Genomic DNA, 23,648 nt, shown 5'->3' with positions numbered 1-23,648 from the left:
CACAAACTTCAAAAAAATAATTAAAAATTAAAAACAGCCCCAAGGGGCTGGGGATTTAGCTCAGTGGTAGAGCGCTTACCTAGGAAGCGCAAGGCCCTGGGTTCGGTCCCCAGCTCCGAAAAAAAGAACAAAAAAAAAAAAAAAAAAAAAAAAAAAAAAAAAAAAAAAAAAAAACCAGCCTCAAAAATCCCCTCCCGGATGATCTAGGGTCACAGTATAAAATATAAAATGTGTGATCTGTATTTTATAATTTTGCCATGAATTAGAAAAACAAATCAAAATAAACAATTTCATCTCTCATTTCTACTAGTTTTCTCCAAATCAACATGTACACTTCTTAAGAGGACAAACTTCACTACGACTAAAGCCACATATAGTTGGCCCTGTGAAATCTGTACCAGCTGTGTATGATGGCGAGGCTTTGTACTAATTAATGATCTCAATGTGCAAGGAGAGGAACCTGGAAGTAGGTGCTTGACTTTTCCCCATTTTCCAAAAACCAGTTTACACTGGTCTGAGGATGGAAAGACAAAACATCCGCAGCCAGTAAGAAACTGATTCAGGGGGTTGGGGATTTAGCTCAGCGGTAGAGCGCTTGCCTAGCAAGCCCAAGGCCCTGGGTTCGGTCCCCAGCTCCGAAAAAAAGAAAAAAAAAAAAAAGAAACTGGTTCAGAGCACAAGTATATGGCTCAGATCAGCGTGGAGAGCTTCCCCCCAGGTATCTTTCTCTAGTGCTCAGTGTTTTAGAGACCGGCAGGGCCATACTGACACGGGAGCTCACTAATTGGCTAGACTGGTGAGCTGGTAAGGCCCAGACCTTCCTGTCTCTATTCTCAAAGCTGGGGTCACAGGGTGCCAGCAGGGCTGGGACTCAGGGCTGCACCTGCCCTAGAGGCACTTTACTTCCCGGGCTGCCTGCTCACTTCCTGTTGGTACAGGAGGTGCAGCCTGCCTTTGCATCCCATCCCTTCCCTCCTCTGTCACTACTGAGATCACACTCTCCAAAGCATGGTACAGAATCTAATCTCTTTAAACGGCTCTTCTGTTCTGACACACTGTTCCTGGGTAGCTGACATGAAAAGAAGTGCTGAGACAAGGCCATTTACCAGTTGTCGGAGGGTGGGGCAGGAACATAAGCCTGGCTACACAGTGTCTCAGCAGACAGGCACATGCTTCAAACTCCATCGATTTATCCTCGGACTTCCCTGGCAAGACATACTCTCCCAAGCAAGTAAATAAATGTCAAAAAAATTTACTAAGTAGGCTTCAAATGAGGTACAAAAATGCATTTGCAGGCAAACAGGCAGAGGAAACCGTTTGCAGGAGAAATGCAGGTCTTCGTTGCACTAAAGAATATGAACAGGTAGTCAGCCAGATTAGGGTAAAGTGTTTATAATTTGGCCTGTAAATGGTAAATGGTGAGAACTATAAAGTGATTTCAGGGGGAAGAAAAACTGTCTTAACTGTACACTGGGAAAACCACGACACCCTTGAAAACATGGACCTGGCTTGGTGTTCACTCTCCAAGAATGTCTAAGACCGAAAGACAATCAAAGCAGCAGCAGCCTACTCTGCCAGCATTAACAATCTGGAGGAGGCTGCCTGGGATAACTCAAATTCTGGGTTAGTGATGGAGTTTATCTTATCATTATTAATCTTCCAAGCAGAAGGAAATGGGCGAGGGATGGAGGGGTGAAATATCTGGGTGACAAATGACCCAAAATGTTGATGAAACACAAATCACAGGAGAGCTCCGAGCTGCTGATAAAATGGGACTTAGGAGGCTACTGACGCTTCTGACACTGTGGGAAGAGCAGAGAAGCCATGGTGAGGAGGAAGAGGGCTGGTGTGCCCCACAGCAGGCACAGAGGCACTTAGCATCATGTGGCATGGAGACACAGGAGCACATGTGCATGCTGGGCTTGCAGGCTGCTCCTTTGTGACCTCAATGAGATATGCTTCGGTGGGGTGACTGGGAAAGGGAGCTGTGAAGGGGACAGCACTCTTTCTGAGGTGAGGACGGCTTCTTGAGAGTCTCGGAGCTTACCCTGCACTTAGTAGGTGTTCAAAGACCATTCTTGTATGTATAACTCTGCTATTGTAGGATGAACCGAATACATAAAATACAATTAGTTCATGGTTTTTATTACCCTGGCTGTTTACAGAAAAGTATTTTCCACTGTTAATTTGGGCATAAGAATAGCTGTTTATTTTGTGACCTTTTTAGAAGTTTTAAAAAATGAAAAAGAAAAACTGTATCTGAGATCTTAGTATCATTGGTTTTAAAAAAAGGACGGGAGAGGCTTCTGTTTCATCCATCAGTAACTCCGACCAAACAAGGTGTAGAACTTGGCAGGATTCTTGCCACAGACACACATGGCTCCTGGCTGCAGCTCACACAGAGGGTTGAAAGGAATGCAAAGGCTTTTGGCTCCCATGGATGGAGCACCAGGTTCCACATCCTGATCCCTGGAGTTCAAGAGACAGAAGTGAGTCACAAAACACTCACAGGAGGAAATACAGGGACAAGGTGTGGAGCAGAGACAGAAGGAAAGGCCATCCAGAGACTGCCCCACCTGGGGATCCATCCTATCTGCAGACACCAAACCCAGACACTATTGCCGATGCCAAGAAGTGCATGCTGACAGGAGCCTGATATAGCTGTCTCCTGAGAGGCTCTCCCAGAGCCTGACAAATACAGAGGCGATGCTTGAAGCCAACCACTGGACTGAGAAAGGGGTCCCCAATGGAGGAATTAGAGAAAGGACTAAAGTAGCTGAAGGGGTTTGCAACCCCATAGGAAGAACTACAATATCAACAACCAGACCCTCTAGAGCTCCTAGGAACTAAACCACCAAAGAGTACACATAGGGGGATAGAGGGGACAGGACCCATGGCTCCAGCTGCATATGTAGCAGAGGATGGCCTTGTCAGGCACCAATGGAAGGAGAAGCCCTTGATGCCCCAGTGTAGGGGAATGCCAGGGTGGGAAGCAGGAGGGAGTGGGTGGGTGAGCACCCTCCTAGGAGCAGGGAGAGGAGTGGATGGGATAGGGGGTTTCCTGAGGGGAATCCAGGAAAGGGAATAACATTTGAAATGTAAATGTAAAAAAAAAAAAAAATCGTGGGGTTGGGGATTTAGCTCAGTGGTAGAGAGCTTGCCTAGGAAGCGCAAGGCCCTGGGTTCGGTCCCCAGCTCCGAAAAAAAGAACCAAAAAAAAAAAAAAAAAAAAAAATCAACCAATAAAACTGGATATGAAGGGCAGAAAAAAAGAGAGAGAGAGAGAGAGAAGCAGCGAGTGAGCCCCTGCTGTGCACTGCGCACTCCTGGGCTCAGGGGATCGGGTGACACTCACCTGGCCGTTGTCTTTTTGATCCAGTCCTCACAGTCAATTTCCCCACAGAATGGAATCTGTGCAACCTGGTAAGAAAAGGAAAAGCAATCTGCCGTTACAGCTCCTAGAGAAGTAGCTGAGTTCTCTTTTCACCGTTCAAGCAAAAGGGGTGGGTGTCCCCGGCTTCTGGTCACGGTACCTTTGCAAACACACTGGGAACTTGGCTCAGAAGTACACAAAAGAGCAAAGACTGGTATTTCACACCAAACAAAATCTATACAGTCATAAAACTAGACACAGGTCATGTGTGTAACACATTAAAGTGTCTGCATAAACTGGCTATGACATGGTGAGCTCAGTGACAGTTCCTCCACGGGTCCACAGACCTGGCCATCAGGAGGAGGGAAGGGGTGATGAAGAGAGTGATGTCAGGGTAAGGTAACAGCAACAGCTAGGTCAGGGAAGGCGCTCGTGATCCCACATGCTTCTAACGTGGTAGGAGTGAGTGAATAGCTTTTCAAGTACAAAGGCTTATAAAAGACAAAAACCATTTAACTGGAAAATCAACATTTCAATTTTTATTGGACTAGTAATAATGGGAGAATCAAGAGTGGCATTTTATTTGATTCTGAAATTCACTTCCTATTTGAAAATGTTGGGTTGTCCTGTAATCCCAGCTACTCAGAAGGCTGAAGCATAAGGGTCACGAGTTCAAAGTCTGACAAGGTTTGGACAAAGCAAGCACAAGGGTGCCTATCTCAAAATAAAATAAAAGTTAAACACAAAGGAACAGGACCTGAGTTCAGTGGTAGAGTGTTTACCTAGCATGCACACAGACATTGCTCAGTCCACACTAGGCCCCAAAAAGGGGGGTGAATGGAAGAAAGGTAAGGAGGAGAAAATCCCTAGCCTGGATATTCTTTTAATCAAACAAAATGTCACAGGCAAGTTATCTTTCACAGCCGAACAGTTACTGTTTGAAATAGCAACTCTGCAGTTTCTGGAGGTCACTGCTGATGTTAATGGGGGAAAGACACTGACATCAGGAAAGACTGAAGGGCTGGAGACTGGGCTGCGAGGGGAGAGTATCCGCAACCAAGCCAGACAATGTAACTTCAATCCCAGGGAACATGATGGGAGGAGAGAACACGCTGTTGCCGGGTTGTTCTTTGCCCTCTCTGTGTGCTCTGGCATGCACACACACTCATCCGACAGACTAGGACAGAGGATGGGCAGGCTGTTGAGAGCAGAGGCCACAGTGCTGCTCATCAACTGTTCATGAATTATCAGTGTTCTACATTCTGAAAACTAAGAGCTCACCTGCAAGGATGAGTTCTAAGTCCTGATCTATACAGCAGTGTCTCAAAAACAAAATAAAAGTTCCTCTGCAAAGCCTCCCCATGTACCTGGGATCTAGTAAACACGACCAAGCCTCATGCTCACTGGGTAACTGTGCTATTTCTGCAATGTAGCAGCTGCTATTCTGACCAAGTGCCTCTAAGACTACAGAATAATACATTTCTAGGTGTGTCCTAAAAGCCTGGGAATGGATGGAGAGAAAGGGCAGAGATCAGAGAGAGCACATGTATTAGCTTCAATATAAAATGTGCCATGAAAATGGAGACAAAAGACCCAAGACCTAAGCTAAAGTAACAGTCACTTCCTTGTATGAGAGCTACAAACCTTTAATTTAGTTTGTAAGAAAGTCCATTTATTTATAAGGTTGTGTGATATATAAAATAATCATGATTGTAGTACATGAAACATTGTTGTTCTAAGGAAGACTGGTGGCATGGGGAAATAATTGTAGCTACTTAGGTGCTGAGCCAAGAGGATCCAAAGTTCAAAGACTCCCGGCTCACCCTGCTCACCAGTGACCTCAGGCCCAGCCGGTCTCTACCGTGAAATAACAAGTAGCTCAAGTGGAAGGCTCGGCTCGCCTAGCAAGCCTGAAGCCTGAGATCCAGCCCCGAGCACCATGATCTCCACGAGTAAACCACGGTGAAAAGTAGGAAGAGCGCACTTAAAAGTCAGTGAGCAGACTAGCCTCTCCAACCCTTTACCAAGCAGAGAGGAAGCAAGCCAAGGTTTACCTAACTTTAACTTCCTAAGATCCTTTCAAAGATTGTTTGATGGTCAGTCAGCACTCCTGAGATAATCCTCACGGAGCAAGAGAGAAAGCACTGACTGCTGATTAGAACAGAATCTATTTATTGTCCTGTATATTCTTAAACATGAAACTAAAATACCCCTGCTCCACTTTAAAATGTGAAATCCCCACAGTAATTTATCTAATATTAGAATAAAATATACAACCCACTAATACCTTATGAATCTTATTTATACATGTGTGTTATTATATTAATGCAATTTCTCTAATAAACTGTTCTACAAAAGTGACTAATTCTATCATTATAGTAAATGAAACCTTTCAATTTAAATATTAATGGAAGAAGTTGAGTCTGGTGGCATAAGCCTGTTGCCCTAGCTCCTCTGGAGACAGAAGCAGGAAGATTACAAGTTCAAGGGCTGCCTGGGCTATACAGTGGGTTCAAGGGTCAGCCTAGGCAATTTAAGGAGGTTACTCCAAATAAAGGGACCGGGCTGGGGCGATAGCTTAGTAGTGAAGTGCCTGCCCAGCCCCATCTTCCCAAAGCCTCAATCCAATCCTCAATGCTCGCCGAAAACTCCATAAAGCAAAGCATAAATACATCACACAGGAAAGAAAACACAGGGGAGGGGATGGCTACGTGACCTCTGGTCTTCTGGTAAAAGGACGACTCAAGGGGACGTTAGAATACAGAAAGGTAAAAGGTCAGAGAAACAGTAAACCAAAGCCAAATGCGGAAGTAGGGATCTGAGAGGACTTTTGAGATCATGTACTTCACATTTATTTTACAGATCAGCAGTGAGAGGGAGCATTTCCTGTGGGCCTGGAACAAGACATACACTAGGGAGTCATCATAACACTTTGACTTTTATTCTCAACAAGAAATCTTTAGAAATCCTAGAAGGCAGCACATTAAAGTGTGTTAGAGAAGTCTAACTCTGGCATCTAATTCCATGGGCTAATTTGTTTAGACTCTGGCCCATAATTTTCTCATTTGTCATCTGGAGACACAGGACTGGCTGTATATTTAACACGTACACCAGAATACTAAAGTCCATAAGTGATTCACTCTAATAGTATATAAAGCTGAATAATGTGCAATCGTCTTAATGGACTAGCTTAAAAAGAGAGATACAAAGTGTAAGTTCAGAGGGCTTTGAAACAGGATTTACTGAAGTGTACTCAGGGGTACAGCAATGCCAACACAGGGAAGACCCTAGGGGGCCAATCCCTAACCCCGAAGCAAACAAACAAAGTCGAGAAACCTGTTTTGGAGTCTCTTACCTTCCCAGAATCTAGCACCTTCTGAAAGTCTTCCAGTGTATCCGATACAACCATGTGAGATTTAAGGTCTTCAGAAGCCCTACCAAAATAAGTCAGAAAATACATAACTTTTCTTATAAATACGAGTTTCTTTTAAATCCCAAGATAAGCAAGATTTAATGAAGCAGTAAGTGAAAATTAGAACTCACTGTGAGTATTAGTTTCCTTACTGGCAGTGGCCACAGATAAGCCAGTCACCTTTCTGCAGTACCACCGCGAGCCTCGGGCCTACATACACACCCGGCAAGTGCTACTTTGTCGTTCCTGTGGAACACGTCTCACTCCCACTTACACCGCCTGTGAGGCCTGTTATTTTTCAAACCCTTCCAATCTATTTTCCCCTTCTATAAAATGGGAAAAAGAGTAACACTAGCAGAAGTATAGAAACATGAAGGTATGAATATACTACCACAAAGAAAAGCACAGACACACAGACACAAATTAAAGATATTTTTACACCATCCAACACTCCTGCCCCCTCGGGTCTCACTATGTAGCCAAGGTTGGCCTGGAACATGGTCCTTTTACTGCAGCTGCTATTCCTGGGTGTAAATCTCCATGCCTGGCTCTGCATGAGAGCCTCAGGCGTTAGGTAATATTTTCATCCACATTAAAATCACACATGTACTAATGAAGGAAAAGAGGACGGTTGTTCTTTTCTGAATCTCAGGTCTAAGACCTAAGAACTCTAGCAACTGCTAGCTGTCAGTAAAACCTGTTTCCTCTTTTCCCCTTTCTGTCCCATTTCTGTAGGAAAATCATGGCCTTTCCCACCCTAAGCCTGAAGGCAGTACGCATGCTCCTGCACCCTCGCCCACCAGCACTGCCTTGGCGTGCCTATGATCTGGTCTGTCTGTGTCACTAAGTTCTAGGTGATGACAAAACCAATAAAATGAATTGATCTGAGTTCCTGACCTGTAGGCTGGCTTCACAGTTTCACGTAGAACAGGAAAGTTGTTCACAGCCCTGTGTCTTCTCTTGGTCATAACAGGTTAGTCTAGTTCGTCCAGGACTTCTTTAACCACAGCTGATATTAAGAAAGCTGGGATGTACCTCAGTGGAGGGAACCCACAAACCCTAACATTAAATCTCAGGTCTCTCAGTCTAGGCTACAGGAGAGCCCATGCTGTGGAAGGAGGGAAACCTTAGGAATACAAGTTGTGATAGGTCTACACTGCTATGTCCTCAATTAGTGAAATTTATCAGTGTATTGCTGTCTTTATACTTGGTGCAACAGAGACTCAAACGTGAACCAGTATGCACTGCTGTCTTAATTAACAACGAGTTGTTATCCTAATCCAGCTTTTCCTTAGTAATAACATTCTAGATAGAACTGAGACTTACTCAAAGGCCCTAAATTTATAAGCAAATATTATAATGCACACTGAAAATTGTACACGATAAAAAAATAAAACTAAAACTGAATTATATGCCTGCTGACTATTACAATGTGAAGTCACACAATCAAAATGAGTCACAATCCCCATTCATATTGAAAAGTGAAAATAAACCCCCAAACAGAATATTCCCGGTGGCTCTCCCTGGACGTGGCTCCCACAAGCACTCTGCTCTCATCTGTCCCAGCTTCTCTATAATGAGCCATCACAGAGCCAAAACAAAACACTGCTAGGAATAAACTGAGTACGAACTGTTCAGTAGGGACCTTATGTGCACATGTGAGAGAAAGTGAATGAAAAGTTGCTGAAATTTTCTGCTAAGCCAGGAGAGAGAGCACTAGGGAGGCTGAGGCAGGAGAATCAGGAATCCAAGGCCAGACTGAAGTTTGAGACCAATCCACGCTATGGGAGACCCTATCTCCAACAAAAACAAACAGCAATAATTCGCTCTCACAGAATTAGCCCTCTGGAGTCTGCAGTGATAGGCCAGCCCCTTCTGAGCATGAGGGCCTGAGTTCGGCTCACAGAACCTACAACAAAACCCTCCTATATGGTGCATGCTGTATCCCAGGATGTACTTGGTGGCTCCAAGAAATATAAAGTGGATGGCACCTGAACAATGGTATTGAGGTTGACCCCTGGTCTCTGTGTGAACAACATGCACCCATGTGAACACACAAAGTTATCTTTTACTAATAACATCTTCTATCAAGTATTTACTAAGTACTTCCATGACTATAATGCCCAAGAGTCTATTACTACAGATGACCAATCAGAGGAAGGGTAGAAAAATCAAAAAACAAGAGAAAACTGCTTTTCTGTCACTGCTTTTCCAACCTAAGGCACAACACGATTCACAGGAGAGAAACCTCAGCCAACCAGAAATATATCTTAAGATCACACAGTCAGGATTTCCAGGTATGAAGTTCAGCAATCTCTGTTCCTCCAGTTCCAGGAGACTGAGAACAGAGAGAGCCACCTGCAGGCGAGTGGCGAGGGCAAGCATCGAGGGTGAGTGTCGAGGGCGGGCAGCTCTCCAGTGCGTCACCCACAGCACTGCCTGTTCCCAGTGCAGAGACTGTGAACATACCATGTTATCTAGACACCAGGCGCATCCTAAAACAACTGGTCAAAACACTTCTATGAATGAGCCCAGAGAAAGCTGCAAACTACCTGCCCAGAAACATGCAATCAAGCACCAAAGGTGAGGTTAAAATTAGTTTACTCTCTCCCAGTCAGACTTATTGAGACCCAATGTGGCCTGGTATGGTGGTGCAGGCCTTTAATCCCAGCACCAGCGGCAGAGACAACTGGTGGATCTCTATGAATTTGAGGCTGGCCTGGTCTACATAGTGAGACTCCATCTCAATAAATAAACCCACTATACATTAGGAATAGAGTATTATAAAGCAAAAGAATAAATATAACACAGGCTCCCTTCCCTAACCTTACACTTAACCTTCTATCCCTAGTGATAGTACCTTCCTCTCACTGCCTCAGGTAGACAGAGAGGAAAAGCTCCTCTTACAGGTTAGGCTAGCCCAATGCCTCAACAATCTCATTCTCCCAAACCAATCAAGAGTAGTTGTTAGCCTTGGCTACTCATATCCCGAGCTGTACACTTTTCCTTTATTTACTTTACATGGTGTGCATTTGTGAATGCCTGATTATATGTGTGCTATCCATCTCTGGGTCTGGTTCTACAGAGGCAAAGAGGAGCTCAGACTCCTGGAACTGGCATCACAGGCAGTTGTGAGGTCTTTGACACAGGATCTGGGAACTGAACCGACGTCCAAAGTAAATGCTCTTAACTACTGAGGCATCAATCTCACTTATTCTATTCTATTTTATTTTATTTTTTAAAAGATTTATTTACTTATTATATATGAGAACACTGTAGCTGTCTTCAGACACACCAGAAGAGGGCATCAGATCTCATTATAGATGGTTGTGAGTCACCATGTGGTTGCTGGGAATTGAACTCAGGACCTCTAGAAGAGCAGTCAGTGCTCTTAACCCCTGACCCATCTCTCCAGCCCACTTATTTTATTTTTTAACGTGAGTAGGGAGTGTGTGTGTGTGTGTGTGTGTGTGTGTGTGTGTGTGTGTGTGTGTCCCTAAGAGGTCCAGAAGAATCTTTGAAGGAAGTTACAGCAAGTTATGAACTGCGTGTGGCTGCTGGGAACCAAATTCAGGTCCTCTGCAGGAACAGCACCCACTGAGCTCTTAACCACTGAGCCATCTCTCCTACCGTCCCAGAGGAGCTTCTTACACCATGGTTACTGGCTTCTCTGTAGACCACCATTAAGTAGTATCTCAGGAAAAGTGCTGGTATTTATTTACTAAAGCTTCCTGGGTTCCAGCAATCTGTACAGGCACTTAAGAACTGGTGACTTATACCTTCACATTTATGTTACAAAAGCCTGGATCTGAGGTACACCAGGTGCCACAGACAGCACACTTCTCAGAGAACACGCATTGAGGAAAAGCCTGCTGCAGGTCCAATGCCCACAAGGAATATGATATTAAGTGGCCCTGGGGCTGGAGGATAAGGCTACTTTCAGTTGTAATAATCCGCAAGCCACTGTCTGTGTGTCAAACACCAGTGAAAACTGAGGAAAGGAGACACAGTGAACCTACAGAGCTAGCTACCTTGTGAAAAGGTTAAGCTGGATGTCTTCCAAAACCCCTTTCAGTTTAGACTCCGCCTCCTTTTCAGCAATTGTCAGCTTCTCTCCAGTATCTCGTCTGACTGCTACAAACTGACAGCTCTTCATATCACGTGGCCCCACCTCAAGTCTGACTGGAACACCCTGTAAAACAGGACAGGCAATTAAAATTGTATATGTGTGTCTTAAGTTGCATGCAGACTATTTCATGGCTTCATCTCGTAAGAATCCCAATTCCTCACAAATGGCACAGGGTACAGGGAGAGTACAGAGACATCTTGAAACCAAAGACACATCTACGACACTGAGGGGTTAGTCCTATAAACATGTACTCTGGCTGGGATGCCTGCTCTGGGAACTATGGAATGCATCACGATCACCTGTAGGGATAGGTAAAGCGCTGCGTGCCAGGCCTCCGCTCAGATCCTTGTCCCTATAGGTTATGGATGGGCTGAGATTCACAGCTGAGGGAGTTACTAAGTGCCGCTCAGAACGCTGGCTTTGGGACAAAGTTTGAGGTTTCCATCAGGGAACTTAAGAAGTAACACATGCCAGTTTAAGACTCCTGCATATTTTAGTCTTATGCATTTTGATCTATCTCTGAGGGGACTGAAGCCCTTTAGGTTTAGGGAGACCATGCATTCGTAGGGTCTGGAACCCTATCTGAAAAACAGAGGGTCTTAAGTTAAATTTGAGTGAAAGATCCTTTAAAGCTACTTCAGGACTCTGAGACTGCAAATCTCAGTACCCTCATATACCCTGTGTGTGTGTGTGTGTGTGTGTGTGTGTGTGTGTGTGTGTGTGTGTGTGTGTGTGTGTGTGTGTGTATAAATAAAATCTCCTAAGGAAAACGTACGGGATATATATAATCTCCTAAGGAAAACGTACGGGAATGCTAACAAACCTGTCTGAGCCTCACAGAATAGGAGGAGGAAAGAGGAAAGGGAAGTGGGGGATTCGGAAGTAGATTCATTTTGACTAAGCTAACAGCAACAGCTTCTCTTTTTAACATTTTGTAGGCACACAGAAACTGGCTTGAAGAAGTAGCTGCTGGGATCCTCCCTGGAGGTATGGGACCAGTGTGGAAGTCTGGCACACAAAGAAGCAGGGTCAGCACTGGCACTAACTCCAGCACAGAGTGACCTTAGGAGCCATTTTAAAGTAAGGTGATAAACGTTGGTGGCTTTGTAATGCAAGATGGCTGACTGTGAATAACCCCAACAAATCAAGCATCCACTCTATTGTTTTAAAGATTTATTTATTTTATGTATGTGAGTATGCTGTTGCTGTCTTCAGACACAGAAGAGGGCATGGGATCCCACTGCAGATGGTTATAAGCCACCATGTGGTTGCTGGGAATTGAACTCAGGACTTCTGAAAGAGCAGTCGGTGCTCTTGACCTCTGAGTCATCTCTCCAGCCCCCATCAAGCATCCACTCTTAAAACCTCAGCTACTATCCGAGGACATGTCCCACACTACTCCTATAATGTAAGCTGGTATGTATTTATTTGACTCCTAACTTACAAACTGAGTTAAAAGTCTCTAGCAGCTTAAAAGAAAAAAAAGAAAAAGAAAGAAAGACAGAAAAAGAAAAGAAAAAGGTAAATGCTAAAGGTTTATAAAATGAAACTAAGGGTGTATATTAACTAACGATGAAGCTATGTAGTAAAACAGGAAGCATCAGATAGGTTTGTCTGCACAGAGTTGAAAATGACAAGATGTACAACCAGATGGACAGCAACCTGTGACTCCATCCTCACCCAAACCTCACTCCACCGATGGCTGAATTCCAGATATTAGCACTGCCACATGCCTACACCTGAGGTTTACTTAGTATAAACAAACACCTCAAGATCACTTTATTCTCATGTAAAAACCAGTTTCCACTTCTAGGGAGGCAAGGCACAGTGCTGTGTATCAAACACAGGCTAAGCACACACTAAATGTTCTCCCACCAAGCTGTTCTCCCTGAACCACCACAGAAATCAGTTTAAAACTACAGACTCTAGAGCCCCCAATTCCCAGTACAAGTGAAGAACTTCTAACTATAAATAAGGGAGGTAACAAAAAAATTCCTTAAGTTCAAAGAAATCTAGATCTACGCAAGCAGGCCCCGGCTCACCTTGAGCTCCCAGTGGTTGAACTTCCAGCCTGGTGAGTAGTTGTCTCGTAGATCGACTCGAGCTCGGATGTCAGCGCCGAGCAGCCGTCTCCTGTACTCATTGCATTTTGCCATCAGGGCCTCTCTGTCTTCTTCAGACAAGGTATTCGTGATTCCACAGGGAATGACTACCACCTAGAGTCCAGCCAAAGACACACACATATACATAATGACATCTACAATAACAAATCAGCTAGATCCTACAAGAATAAACCATAAAGAAGTTAAAATCTGCCAATGGCCTTTTAAATACATGGAGATGGCTCAGTGATTAAGAACACTGCTCTTGCAGTGACTGGCTTGGTTCCCAGGACACACATTGTGGCTCACAGCCATCTGTAGTAACTACAGGGAGTCCAAATCCTCTTCTGACCTTTGAGTGCTCCAGTACACATGTGACGCACACACATACACTTAGGCATACATGTACGCACACATACTAAATTATCTAAGTAAATCTTTAAATAGAACAGAACAAAACAAAATCCCCAAACATACAGTATCCTAAAACAAAAACAAAAAAAAACAAAAAACAAAAAAAAAACAAATACAAAAAATAAAGCATACTACTGACAGGAATTCCTCAAAAATTTGCTGCCAGGCCAATATATTAAAAACCAAGTAAAGGGGGATGTGTGTGTGTGTGTGTGTGTGTGTGTGTGTGTGTGTGTGTACACCAAACAAAACTATGCCAACAACAAAAGCCATTAAATATTAAATAATATCCACACCAAAGGGCTTTAAAATATCTAACATACATACATACATACATAGTAATATACATACATAGTATATACATACATAGTAACATACATACATACATACATACATACATAGTAGCTTCTTGAAATGCCACACCTTACACTGTTTTAAAAGCACTTTTTCTACGAAGACTCGCATCAGCTACGGGGAAACCTAGCTATCATCTGTAGTGTAGAGTGATGTCAATGTTGAGCTGCACATGAACATCGAGCTCGCAGAACAGCTGCCTGTGCGCACATAGTACAAGACAACCATTTCCTCTCCATTCCCATCCTCTTCCTTCTCTGCCTCCTCTGGTTCACTCTTCTGAGTCTGTGGCCTTCCAGGCCACTTCATCTCCCAGTGTGCAGGGAGCAATGCCTTTCCTTCCGTGTCTCTCCTTTAGGGCAGCTGCTTTCTCTTCCTATGTTTGCCTGTGATGACTGCTGAGGTCTCTTGACCTGGCTTTCCTGCAGCAGCTCCAGTGGCATCTGAGAAGCACTGGAATCGCCTTCCTCTTCTTTTTATCACCTTTGGGAAGACTATGGTTGGTCATCTCTGCCATTTTGGCTATATCTCCAAATTTCCACTTCCCTTTGAAAACATGGTCTTCCATCTCTCCAAATATTTCTTGAAAAAATTTAGTAAAAATGAACTAAGAGTTTAGGTATTTAAGTCTATATAAAGAGAATAAGGGCATAGTGCCCTATAGCTTGCTGGAGTCTCTCTGTCTGAGACACAATGTCACGATGTGGCCTTAACTGGCCTCTCTAAAATCAGCATATAGACCAGGCTGGCCTGGAACCCAGAGATCTTTCTGCCCCTACGTCTAATGTTTAGAATTAAAGATGTGTGCTGCCGTGTACTCAGTGAGGCTAACGGCACTGGATCTCCATGATGCTAGCATCAGAGGAAGCTGTACATTGCTGGATGTAAGCATGGACGTGGGTCCTCTGAAGAGCAGTAGTATGCGGTCTTACCTGCCAAGCCATCTCTCCAGCGCCAAGGCTTTTAACCATGACCACAGAGAGCCAGTACAAATGGCTTTCCAGTCAGGTTTGGAGGTTCGGTGCAGAGACATTTCCTTCTCAGGGATCCAGCATGAACTGGTTTATTGCTAACACAATCCTCAGTCTGTTTTCCAATAACTGAATCTTTCCACAAATAAATTTATGTGATTTACAATTTTTCTCCAACATGTACTAAATAGATAAATGTCACTTACTAACACTTTTAACCTACTATGTTGTATTTAAGTAGTTCTAAATAATATCCAAAAATTACTTCTAAAGGAAGTTTTAGGGCTAGAGAGATTGCTCAGCAATTAAGAATATCTACATGGTGGGCACCAAAGTCACATGTGGTCCTTAAACACACAGGCAGGCAAAACACTCACAAAGAAAATAAAATGAATAAATCTAATAAAAAATTTAGTGAAAACTTTAAAAGTTTTCAATGAAGTAATTTTTAAAATTATTCAGACAATAAATAATAAAAGCGTACACATATTTTTACAATATAGTGGTCTTGGTCGTGTTTCTGTATCAGAGAAATCTACCCTTTCAAACTTCCTTTGTAAACATGGCTTATAATCTTACAAAAGAAATGATAAGCAGAAATGCTTTCCTTACCTGGACAGACGCTACACGGGGAGGTAACACTAAGCCCATGTTGTCCCCATGGACCATGATCATCACACCGATAGTGCGAGTTGTCAGGCCCCAGGAGCACTGGTATGCAAACTGCTTTTCTCCTGGTGTCTTGGGATCTTCAAAAACTATTTCACACATTTTGGAGAAATTCTGGCCTAAATGGTGTGATGTTGCTCCCTAAAATAACAAAACACAGGCTTTAATTTAAACTACTATGCCTTTGAAGATAATCACTACAAGATCACATACGTTAGAAAATCACTACCTGTACTGTTTTACCTAATTTTCTAACATTAATGCTTAAAATGCTAGTGAGACAACATGACAAGAGGGCAGAACTCGTTAAAAACAACAGGGTTCTGATCTGGGAATGCAGGATAAAAGCCAGCGTCACTGATGTGACTAGAGGGCACGTGCTGCTCTGTCCCATTGCTGTCCTCTCTTCTCTCTCTCCCCTGGGCTGGGAAGGGTCTCACATAGCCCAGATGGACATAGAACTCACTATGGACCTGAGGGGAGCCACAAATAACCTGGTCCTCTTGCTTTCACGTGTAGGTGAGTTACACATGTGCGCTATGATGCCCAGTTTGATGGAGTATTGGTGATTACACCTAGGGCTCCATGCATGATAGAGAAGCACTGTACTGCATCCCTAGAAATTAATTTTTACTAACTTTTAAAATTAACATAATGAGGCAACACATACACATTTTATAATGTTTAAATCAGGTTACCTTATCTCAAGAAGCTATCATTTCTTTCTGGTAAAAACTGCCAAAATCCTTTGAGTGTTTTACAAAAACACACTGGATTACTCTTGATAGTTACCCTCCTGTACCCCAACAGGGTAGATCCCCCAACCCCCACAGACAGTGTCTGACTACGTAGCTCACACTGCCATAGACTCAAGGTCCTCAGAGTTGTGATTACAGGTGTCTGCCACCATCATTAGCCACAGTGTAACATTCTGTAACTATGGAACTAAAATTTAATGCCTGAGTAACCCATATTCTCTCTAACATCTAAGTAAACACAAGTCTATTATCAAGTTATATACAATCACTTTCTTAGAGTTCACATACAATTGAGATCACGAAATAATACCCATTTTATTTAACACAAACATCTCTAATTTCATCTATGGTTCTGAAAATGACAGAATTCATTCCTTTTATGGAATATTCTTCTAAATATTCTTCTGTGCATTGTGTATTGTTTTTTAACCAAGTGATGTTGCCACTGTGAGAGGCATGACTAGATCACACACTGGTGGTTTTGTTTTTAAAACCTGAGTACTGTTTTCTACATTGGTGCTCATGTACTAATAAAGCAGCAAGCCTGCTGGGGCTGCATGGGCTGTGCCTGCTGGGACTGCATGGGCTGTGCCTTCGGGGCTTTCTTACCTGGATAGCGCGTCCGCTGGCAGATATGAAGGCTTCTAGTGTGGTTGTATAGTCTCCTCCTGCAAACTTTTCCTTCTCAGTCTTCCTTCCTCTCACGACGGGGATTGCCAAGAGCTCCTCATACACTCGAGCATATAACTCGAGGATCTGTAACACCTATAACAACAGTTACAGCGTGATATTTGCTATAGGCTTTCATTCCATCTCAAATGTATGTGAGAAAGCACTTCAAACACAACCTTCTGGGAAGGCTAAAGAAGCCATTGTGAGACTGAAGGAAGACAGTCAACAAAAAAGCAATGGGCTGAGCAATATTTAAGTGTATGTACATTTGGAGTGTAGAAAAAAATGTTTGAGTAATATACAGTAATCAGAGTAAAAAACCTTAGAAAACAATCCATTTTAACCACATGACTATAATTTTGCTACAAACTAAAGTCTAACTGTTTATCAAATTTTTAAAATGGTAAATTTACTAGTAAAATTTCAATAAGCAGTTTTTTGCTGGTATTTTTGTCTATCTTGGGTTTTTTGTTTTTTTTTTGTTTTTTTTTTTTGTTTTTTTTTTTTTTTGAGTGAGGGTTTCTCAAGTGTAACAAGCCCTGATTGTCCCAGACTTGATTTAGGAGACCAGGCTGACCTCAAACTCACAGAGATCCTCCTGCCTGTACCTCGTAAGTGCTGGAATTAAAGGAGTGCACCATGCCAGGCCCAATAAACATCTTTTTAAATCTGTTTACTCTTGAGTTAACTTTCTATTTTCAAACAGGTTTTACATAGCATAAGCCACACAATAAGAAAGCAGGGCCTGAAGACAGGAGCCCAGCACAGAGCCATTCCTACCTCGTCAGCTGCCTCCTCAAAGGTGGCAAAGGCGCTGTGCCCCTCCTGCCATAGGAACTCCCGAGTGCGGAGGAAAGGTTGTGGGTGTTTGAACTCCCAGCGCTGCAAGATGAGAGGACAAACCCAGTCAGCACAGGGAAAACAGGGGTTTTATTAGCAACTTTACATGATGAATAATCAAAAATAATTATTGTGATCTAAAATACTTCAAACACCGCTTCCACGTTCAGAGGAAAGAAAGTGTGCTCTACAAAGCCAGAAAGCCAGCGAAGCAGGGGCAAACAATGCATGTGCACCTACCACCACGCATGTGCACCTACCACCAAACAACGCATGTGCACCTACCACCACGTTGCACCACTGGTTGAGCCTGATGGGCAGGTCTCTGTGGGACTGCACCCATTTTGCATATGCAGGATACATTACTGAAAGTCAAGAAAATACATTTAGGACTTGATTTCTTCCTGAAGGCTGACCAGAGTTCAATTCATGACGTGATTTTATGAATTAAAGTGTGCCTGATCCGTTGTCTGTGATGGCTCACTGAATAGCATTACTTACTCATAAGTCACATAACCTTGAAGATACACAGATCTACCGAGACCATGAGCAATCACACTCTACGTGCTTCACCTATCTGTATGTAAAGTGTTGATTACCTTCATGACCTATTTGGGTGAATACTAGTAACGCTGTGTTCTGTGTAAGACTGTTTTCATTCTTCATACTGTTTAATTCTCTCCTTTGGCTCACAAATATCATTATCAAATTTAAAGATGTTAATGTTATTACTTGAATTCAGCTATGTATCAGAATCAAAATTTTAATATCCACCCAATGAAGCAAACTCCATGAACTATGACTTGTCTACAATGTATAATCAGCTAAACAAAACTACTAATTTGGTATAAGAAAAAAAACTGGAATCAAAATAATTTCAAAGATGCAAATACAAAAACAGCAGAAGTATGAGCTAAGTAAGAGGCATACTAACCAAAGACAGCTGATCACACCAACAAATCCAAAGCCTCAGACCCTGCCTCAAAGACAAAACTCTCCAAGTGCTCTACAACAGAGTTCTACGGGTGTGTAAACCTAAGTGAACAGCATCATTTGCAATTTTATAGCCAATCCCAAGAGTAATTCCAGTACATTTTCCTCGGAAAACTTCTAACACTGAACAAAAACAGATGATGTTTAAAATAGAAAAACCCCTTTTAGCCATGACAGCCATCTTCCCGTAACTTGCCAAAATGGCAAACTCGAAAGGAAAGAGAGGAACCGCTGCATGTTCTCTTTAGGAAACACAGCACTGTCCCTTTGGCCACATCCACTCCCCTGAGCTCTCCCCTGAGCTCTCCCCAGCTCTCCCGAGCTGCAGGCTGGCTCTCACCTGTTTCACTAGTAGGACGGATGGCAATCGGCTCTGCCAGCTCTGTCTTTCCAGATCTTGTCACCCAAGCAACCTAGGAAGTTAAAAACCATTGGTGACACAGTTTTAATGGTGTTTTGAAGAGCATAAGTACACAATAACTTTTAGGTTTTCTCAGTATCAACTGAAGAAAGTTCAAATTCTCACCGCTGTTACTATAAGGAAAACGGGCAAATCATCTAGTCGGAGCACAAGAATAACAACCAAACTTGCTATAACGGTAGAAAAAATGGAACTCTATTTAAAAAGAAGAATAGCCCCACATTTCTTAGCTGGTTGTTAAACTCTACTGAAAATATAGTTTTGAGTTTCTAAGACAGAACTGCAGGAAATAAAAAAGCACATCTTTCCTTCCCAGTTCACCTCGGGAGCAAAGTCAGCAATGTGGTTCTTCTCCTTCTCTAGTGCGCCCTGGGACACGAATATGGGGAAGTAGCAGTTCTCAACGCCGAGCTTCTTGATCTCCGCGTCAAAGAAGTCCTTAATGGATTCCCAGATGGAGTACGACCAGGGTCGGAGAATATAGCAGCCACTCACATCGTAGTATTCGATCATCTCTGACTTCGTGATGACCTTTTAAAGAGAAAAGGCTCGTATACTGAACCAGCACTCTAGCGCAAAGGCAAGAGCATGTGGTTCCCATCAAATTTCCCTGGTAATGGCAAACACCCTCATTTATTTGTTTATTTCTCTGGGTAGCCCTGGTTGTCCTGGAACTTGCTCACTCTTAGACTAGGAGAATCTCTTCCAGGCTATACCATTATACTCAGCTTGGAAACACCTCCTTAATATGGAGTGGAAACTACCCTTTCCTACATGGACAGACAATACATAACAGGAGACTTGTCACTGAGTTATACCTTCAGCCTTCTTTTATTTTTATTTTTTATTTTAGGACAGTTTCACTATGTAGGCCAGCTAACCTGGAACTCAAATTCTCTTGCCGTCATCTTCCAAGTGTTGGGGTTACGTGGGTGTGCCGACACACCTGACACATGGGCATCATGGGAGATGCATGAGAATAGGTAAAATGGTTGCCTTGCACACATAAAGCCTGATCCCGAGACCCCTAAAGTGTCAGGTGTGGTGGTGTGAGAGGTGACTTGTGCCTTCAATGCTGGGGAAGGAAGAAGAGCAGAGACAAAAGGTCTCTGGGGTGCAGTGGCCAGATGGCCTAAACTGATTGGTGAACCCAGGCCAGAGAGATCTATCTCTAAGGAGCTAAATGGCTTTTCTAACACCCAAGGTTGTCTTCTGGCCTCCACATGGACTTATGCACATGTGCACACACACATAGAAATGCATATTCTTGAGCACACACAAGGGGGATGGATCACATTGCTTATGGCTACCATTCTCCCTAGACTTTAGAATGTGAACACAAAGCCAAACCTGAGAACTGAGAAATGCTAGCATAAAAGCCAAATGAAGGTATACTCACTTGGGAATACCATTCGGCAAGATTTTCTTCTTTTTTTGCTTCAAGACCCAATCTGCAGACATGCAAAAGGAAACATGAATCCTTCATTTGGCAATTGCTTTTAGGCCGTGTTTTAGTCTGTTTTCTATTTTCATAAGAAAATACCGAGACCAAGTAATCTAAAGAACAGAACGTGTTTGGTCTGGGTGCTGCCTGATGGCAGCATCAGTCCTGGGGTGGGGAGGGCCCTAGAGAGGCATATCTTGGGTTGGGCATGACAGGACACAGCAGGACGCTAGGAAGCTGCTAGTGATGGCTGTTTTAAAACCATTAACACCATCACAAGATTCCATTCTTTCAACTTGAGTTTACTCAATTCCTCATTGAAAGGCTCAACCATTAGATACTATTATCTCTAGGAACTGGGGAACCAAGTTCCTAGCATCTGGACTTTGGGGATACATTCAAACCACAGCAGGATAAACTGAAAATAAGACTGTAAGCTCAAAATGGGGTGAGGGGTCCTTAATTTTCAGTCGCTTTTATATTTGGATCTTTTTATATTCATTTACATAATAATATTTTTAACCTAGAAACAATTTAATCTTTGTTTTTTAACACAGGAAGAATTTTACTATTTAGTTAGCCCCTATGTGGCTATAATTTGATGTGCACATCAGACCAGCTCAAACTTATAGCAGTCTTCCCACCTCTGTCTCAGAAGTACCGAGACCATGGTCATGCACGAACATTAAAACAGCTCTTCAAACTATCTAAAAAGGCTGAGAGCGAGGTGGGAGAGGACTATAAGGAAAACAAGAAAGGAATTTCTGACATTTGCTCACAGAAGGAGAGCACTCATTAAGAGATGTTCTTTAAGGAAGCCTGCCTTATCTGCTGTCCTTATTCCAAGGGAGGAGTCAGTCTCCAACATTAAATTACTTTTCTCGCTGATCATCATTAACATGGAGAGTGCCTTTGGTCCTATCCCCACAGCAGCCAGTTCCTGCCCCTATGGTTAAAATGCCCCAGGTTGGGGGACAAAAAGAGCCCCTAAAATAGTTTCAAAGAATCTACAACTGTGAAGAACTTTGTTTTGCCAGTCAGGATTAATGTTTTCTTTACCATGGGCCTATAGCCCACTGAGACAGTTTGGTAAAGGGCTGTTACTAAAGTCCTGAAAGCCCCAGGTGAACTGGTTACAATTCTTTTGTCAGCTGCTTAGTATCTAGCACCCAGGTTCTAACCATCTCTCCATCCTTTTGTTATTAGTTGTTACTAGAAGCCTAGTGTCATTTGGAGGCTGGTTCTCTTGAGAGGCAAAGCCACCAAGCTGACACTGAAGGGAGGTAGGTACTCCTTAAGGGAAAATCTAAGCCCAGAGAGACAGCCGGTAACAGCTAGGCTGCCTCTCTGCTCGCCTTTCTGTTTCATAGACAAAGCTTGTGCTTATATTTACAGTGGCCTTTTTGTCCAAAAAAAGGCCTCCTGGTTTAGCTGTGTGACTAAATGCTATTTGTCCTCTTCAGTGGACCTCTCTCCTCTAGATTCCCTTCTTGTTTTCTCACCATCCCACGTGAGATGCTTGTTAGTAACTGTTACAGATCTTCTTTACCACCGAGGAAAGACAGAATACTGCTAGAGGCCAGAAAGAATGTTCCAGACATGGATGGAAGGCTCCTGACTGTTGACTTCAATACGCCTGAAGGTAGGGAGTGCTCCAGGTCTGCCCCCAGGCTCCAAGGGTGGGTCTCCTAGGGGCTGGAAAATGCCCCACCAATCTGGCTAAGATAAGGAAAGGGTATGAAGAGAAAGTTACAGAAATTTGAAGGGTTAAGCTAAGTTGCTGAGAGTTAGTATAAGTTACAGAGAAAGTAAGGTTAAACAAAGAGAAAGAGAAAAGAAGGTAAAAAGAGCAGAAAGCTAGGGAAGAAAAGAGACAAAAAGAAGAGGAAGCTAGAGAGCTAAAGAGAGATAAAAGACAAGAGAGGAACATATACTGGCCACAGTAGTTAGGGAACCTAGGAAGACAGTACCTGGCAACAGAAGAGAATTCCTGGCTAAAGATCAGTGTGCCTAATGCAAAGAAAAAAAAAGACACTGGGTCAGGGACTGCCCCAGAAAGAACAAGAGGGGACACTGGAGAGCCTCTCGGTCCTGGAGTGCTGGCTATATGCAGAGATAGGAGGGAAGCCTGCCCAGTTGTTTTATGGATTCAGGGACCCAATGCTCTGTGCTCCTATGCTCCAGTAGGCCAATATCCAAAGACCTTGGGTACAGGGGCCTACTGGCAACAAACAATACTTATGGACTGCCCGAAGAACAGTGGACCTTGGCGTGGGCCGGGTAACTCACTAGTTCATAGTCATCCCTGACTGCCCCCATCCCTTGCTCATGAGAAAATTGCTCCCCAAAATGGCTTGCGTGGGCTGAAATGGCTGGGTGAGGCCATGTGTATGCATATCTACAGACTGTGTATGTGGAGCTTAAGACCTGTCTCAGTGCACCAGTACCTGATGCTGGGAGATGAATGGCTTAGCGCTGTTCTACTTGGAACATATCACTCCTGCCAGCCGGGCACTAACAATTATCACCCAATCCAGGACTTAAACTGTGATAGAGTGGCTGATGTTTGCCTTTGAATAGAGTGTCCCAAAAGATGGGACCACTGGTCAGCTGCCATGGACTAGATTCTCCACCTGTTGGGGGCAATCTGGTCACCTTGCTGCCCAATCCTGACCTGGAGCCACCACAGCACGAGTGTCAAGCACTGGCAGAAGCCCATGGGTGGAGGAAAGACCTCTGCGACTGGCTGATTGACCCCTGCTGAAAGCCGAGGCTACCTTGTCCACAGACGGGAACAGTTCTCTTCATGAAGGTCAGAGATAAGTGGGTGCTGCCATGGTGGACAACACAATGTCATCTAGGATGGCTGAATCTCAACCCCCCAGTACATCAGTGCCGCAGATGCCTTTGCCATCTCTTGGATGCCCTGGTGAAGCCAACAACTGTGAGTACTATTCATTGCTCAGGATATCAGGAGGGAAGAGATTCAGTGGCATTGGGCAGTAACAAAGCAGATAAAGTGGCTCGGGAAATGGCTATGCAGGAGCCTATCCTGGTTGCAGGCCTGCAAGAGACAGTCACTGAGAACTAGGATCG

General features: G+C 43.5%; 1 protein-coding gene across 3 annotated transcripts in view; it reads right to left on the bottom strand.

The window, feature by feature from the left end:
* Positions 1–2,124: 2,124 nt before the first annotated feature.
* Positions 2,125–23,648, bottom strand: part of Eprs1 (glutamyl-prolyl-tRNA synthetase 1) — a 70,416-nt gene continuing 48,892 nt past the window's right edge. For 2 of the 3 annotated variants that reach the window (NM_001429565.1, NM_001429566.1), the window contains 12 exons: positions 20,508–20,559; positions 19,430–19,639; positions 19,028–19,100; positions 17,980–18,059; positions 17,635–17,736; positions 16,792–16,947; positions 15,368–15,565; positions 12,957–13,130; positions 10,817–10,977; positions 6,729–6,807; positions 3,356–3,420; positions 2,125–2,469 (listed from right to left, as the gene is read on the bottom strand). In NM_001429565.1, coding sequence (NP_001416494.1) covers positions 2,319–2,469; positions 3,356–3,420; positions 6,729–6,807; positions 10,817–10,977; positions 12,957–13,130; positions 15,368–15,565; positions 16,792–16,947; positions 17,635–17,736; positions 17,980–18,059; positions 19,028–19,100; positions 19,430–19,639; positions 20,508–20,559 — 1,501 coding nt within the window. In that variant the 3' untranslated portion in view covers positions 2,125–2,318. The remainder of the gene's footprint in view (positions 2,470–3,355; positions 3,421–6,728; positions 6,808–10,816; positions 10,978–12,956; positions 13,131–15,367; positions 15,566–16,791; positions 16,948–17,634; positions 17,737–17,979; positions 18,060–19,027; positions 19,101–19,429; positions 19,640–20,507; positions 20,560–23,648) is intronic. The other variant, NM_001024238.1, reaches the window with a different exon arrangement.

This window comes from Rattus norvegicus, chromosome 13 (genome assembly GCF_021556685.1).
Source record: "Rattus norvegicus strain SHRSP/BbbUtx chromosome 13, alternate assembly SHRSP_T2T, whole genome shotgun sequence".
Taxonomy (NCBI): Eukaryota; Metazoa; Chordata; class Mammalia; order Rodentia; family Muridae; genus Rattus; species Rattus norvegicus.
The sequence above is the reverse complement of the archived record's forward strand: the minus strand, read 5'-3'. Positions and strand labels throughout refer to the sequence as shown.